We start from the raw sequence: 4,018 nt of genomic DNA, 5'->3' as shown, positions 1-4,018 counted from the left end.
GACACCTTTGTAAAACCATCCTTTTCAATACACTTGGAAATGTCAGATTGCCACAGGGCAGCTTGTTCAAATTCCTGGTGGGTGCTGCAGCCTTGACCAGAATCCTTGGGAGAATCTCTGCAGGAAAAGCTGGAGATTCCTTATTTTCCATATTCCTTATTTTCCATATTCCTTATTTTCCATCATTGAACCCTGAACAGTGAAAAGAAGTGAACCAAAGCCAGATTTTTCAGATTATATATAAAACTGGAGTTTAGTACTGAAGGAAATCCATATATTTCTATGTCCAGGATGGCAGGAGAAGAAWTTTTTTAGAAAGCTATAAAAGTCAAAAAGGAATTTTAGAAATGCCAAAATATTTATTTTAYAGACTTTCTAAATAAATCATTTTACCTTACTTTTTGAGCTGGGGTTTGTGGTTTAGAAAAGGTTAACCCCAAGTTAAGCAGGAAGATTGAGTAACTCAAAGGAAAGCAAAATGCTTCATTTCAGTTGGAATTTAACATTTGGGGTTAACCCAGAATTTTTCCAGCTTCTACTTGTGGTTTTGGGGTTTTTTTGGGGTTGTTTTGCCTTCTTCTCTTCTCTCTACCCCCATCTCACTGTTGCTCCATCCAAGGTATTTTTTCCCAGATATTTTGATGCAGCCCAAGGGGTATCACTCACCCCACATCAGTGAGCTCCTCGTTCCCAGCTGTCCTTTCCCCTGATCCACACTCCCAGAAATTCCACTCACAGCCATTCCAACCTCAGAGCATCCATCTGGGAGGATTCCAGCCCCACCAGAGCCGGGCTTTGTTCCTTTGGCCCATCCCAAACCAGGCCATTAGAAATCCCTGTCAAAGAAATCATCAAAGAGGGAAATTCTCTCTGTCTTGGTTCTCACGAGCGCAGGTTTGTGGGGAATCTTCTCTTCCCTCTCCCAATCCTCGGATTCCGTGCTGGTCGAGTCCCAGAACAGATCCTTGGTCTGTGGCTCCCTGCAGAACCACAGATCAACCTTCCCTCTCCTGTCTGGAGAGAGTTCAGCCCTGTCAGGCTGCCTGGAAAGGCCTCCACCCCACGAATTTCCTTGAAAAGAGAGAAAAAAAATCAAATTTAATGGTTTGGCAGAGATGCTCAATTGGAAATGGCTACGGACAGGGGGAGGCATGAAAAGAAAATCCTGAGAGATCCCTGTGAAAACCAGAGCCCATGTTTGGGGCAGAGTGAGGTGTGACACACTCAGGGTTAAATTTGGTGAAATTACAGAGTCTGGCAAGAGCTGTCATGGCTTTGTCCCCAAGGAGGAGAGAGCTGAGGTGACAAAACACGAGGGAATGGGAACCAAGCTTGTTCCCCTTGCTCCTGGTGGAAGTTCACCTTTAGACAAGTTTTTCACTGATTTAAACTTCAGTGACAGAACCCCAGCCTGTGCCAGAGGTTGTCACAGGCAAGGACAGCAGGACAGGGTGAAGAGGTGGCYGAGCTTTGTCCCCTTCAGGGACAAAACCCCTAAACCTACAAACTGAGCACCTCAGTGAGTGTCAGAGTTACAGGGGGTGCATCGAGCTCGGGGTGTGACAGAGCTGGATCCTGCTGGGGTGAAGCCACGAGCAGMTCATTCTTTCCAGTCTGAGCTTCCCCAGTGTGCCCAAGGCTGCTCTGACAGAGAGGACACCCCAAAATATCAYGGAATTCTGGAATATCCTGGAATGGACCCATAAGGATCATGGATCCAGCTCCTGACCCTGCACAGACACCCCAAAATCCCCCCCTGTGCATCCCTGGCAGCGCTGTCCAAACTCTCCTGGAGCTCTCTGGGGTCGGGACCATTCCCTGGGGAGCCTGGGCAGTGCCAGCACCCTCTGGGGGAAGAACCTTTCCCAAAAATCCAACCCAAACCTCCCCAGCTGTTCCTCTCCTTGGTCCATGGCTCTTCACTCACATCCCCTTGGCTCTGTATGGCTGCTGAGCCCCCTGAGACACCCCAAAGCTGTGTCCTACAAACACCACTCCCTCATTCWGCCCTCTGAACCTGCACTCAGCACTGCAGGAGATGGAGCAGTGGAAGAATCTTCCACAGGRAAACTCTTTTGATGACATTTCGAGGGCTGGTGGGTTTTACACCTTGGAAAATTGTCCACTCACCGGGGTGGTCTTCATAAAAACGCTCAGCAGGGATGGGGTCAGGGCTTCTGGGGCTCTGGGGAGCACCAAGGACATCTTTGGGGCTGAATTCCTGCATTTTTTGCTGATTGATTTTGGCCTCCCTGTGGAGATTCCGGTTCAGCTCCGCCTGGGTGTGCAAAGGAGTTGTCAACGATTCAGCAGAGCAGCGAACACGTTTAATAACCCAACATGACACAGGAAATAAATAATTGCACAGGAAATAATTGCACCGTGGAGCAGCTCAACCCAGGCAGGTGGAACTTGCAAAACACGGCTGGGACAGGGAATTTTTGGTTTCTCCACAAGTCACAACCAAACGAGAGCAAGGAGTTGGAAAACTCAGAGGAAATTGCTGCTCACAGGGGCCCTGGGGATGCTCCTCTCCCTGGGACACGGGGAAATCTTCCTTCCACCGTCCCAGCAGGAGGTTTGGAGCTGCCTGGTGTGTGGGAAGGACACCCCCATCCCATCCCATCCCATCCTATCCCATCCCCACCCCAAAATTCCTGGAGTTACCTCTCGCCTCCTGCGGGTCAGCTCCAGCATCTGGAGCTTGTGCAGGTGCTGCCTCCTGCCAGGGAGGGGGTTCAGCCTCTGCCCCCGGTTCTCCAGCACCTGCGAGGTGTTTAAAAATGAAAATAAATCCACCTGCACTTCCTGAGAGAGAAAGGAARAGCCTCCAGCTCACAAACCCCTCGGGCTCACAAATAAAGGCAGCGAGCATCTCCCAGCTCAGCCAATTTGCAGGAATTCATCATGGAATTCCACTGTGTTTGCAGTTTATCCCACAGCTYTGGGGCACGAGGGGAAAAACTTCATTAAAAGCAGGTATCAGTGCTTCTGCCCACCGAGCTGCTTCTCCAAAATAATCTCCTGATGCAAATAATAAAAATAATCTCACTTCTGCATCTGGGGCTGTGGGGGGTGTTCATGGCAAAGCCTTAAAATCAGATTTATGGGATTGYTAGGGTTGGAAAAGGAGGCCAAGATCATCCAGACCAGCTGCTCCYCCAGCACTGCCAAAGCCACCACTGAGCCCTGTCCCCAAGTGTCACATCCACAWGGYTTTGRAATCYYTCCAGGGRTGGGGACTCAGCCCTGCCCTGRGCAGCTGTGACAGYGCCTGACAATGCTTCCAGTGAAGGATTTTCCCCAAAAAACCCAATTTAAACCTCCCCTGGCACAAACTGAGGCCATTCCTGTAATCTGTCCCTTGTTCCCTTGAGCTGATCCCCCCTGGCTCCAAACTCCTTTCTMCAGAGCTCTCTCCCTTCTCCCTCCAAGTGTTGTTCAAGTTACTCATCATTTCAAAATGTGGCCCTCACAATTTTCAGCCTCTAAAACATTAAAATATCGTGGCTCAGCAGGTCCATCTCCTCCTGGGAGCTATCATGGTGCAGATTCAGAAACTTTCCCCTTATTTCAGATTTATTTCAGATCCTCTCACCCACCAGAGTTTCAGCTCAGTGTCCTGGGCTCAGCCAGGGACAGGAGCACACTCAGTGGCTAGACCCCCAATTCTGCCCTTTGGGGTGCCCAAATTATGAGGAAAAGGAGCCTGCAGGCAGGAATGGCCCATGGGAGGGCACAAACTCACTGCTYACCTTTATTTTGGGGCTTGCAGCCCCTTCCTGCTGGCTCCAGGGTTTCTCAGGAGCGATTGCTCGTGAAGGGAATGCAGGTTCAAGCCCCTGCAAGTTCAATATTTATAATATTTATAATATTTAGCATTACTCATTCCACACGATCACAAAACCCGATATGAAGCCACCTTGACATTTTTTCCAGCTCCAATCCTGGCCCAGCTGCTTGGGACACTGAAGGAGTTTGGCATCTCAGGGATGGGCAAAACTGGGGGGATCTTTTG

The 4,018-nt window shown here is 49.6% G+C and overlaps 1 protein-coding gene across 1 annotated transcript in view; it reads right to left on the bottom strand.

The window, feature by feature from the left end:
• Positions 1-21: 21 nt before the first annotated feature.
• CCDC198 (coiled-coil domain containing 198) overlaps positions 22-4,018 on the bottom strand; it is a 10,616-nt gene continuing 6,619 nt past the window's right edge. The window contains exons 3-6 of the mRNA XM_057373235.1: positions 3,756-3,842; positions 2,668-2,766; positions 2,131-2,278; positions 22-1,071 (exon numbers count right to left, since the gene is read on the bottom strand). Of these exons, the coding sequence (XP_057229218.1) occupies positions 827-1,071; positions 2,131-2,278; positions 2,668-2,766; positions 3,756-3,842 (579 nt within the window). The 3' untranslated portion in view covers positions 22-826. The remainder of the gene's footprint in view (positions 1,072-2,130; positions 2,279-2,667; positions 2,767-3,755; positions 3,843-4,018) is intronic.

The sequence above is a fragment of the Malurus melanocephalus genome, unplaced genomic scaffold (assembly GCF_030028575.1).
Source record: "Malurus melanocephalus ecotype Western Australia unplaced genomic scaffold, MMel_1.1 scaffold_190, whole genome shotgun sequence".
Taxonomy (NCBI): domain Eukaryota; kingdom Metazoa; phylum Chordata; class Aves; order Passeriformes; family Maluridae; genus Malurus; species Malurus melanocephalus.
The sequence above is the reverse complement of the archived record's forward strand: the minus strand, read 5'-3'. Positions and strand labels throughout refer to the sequence as shown.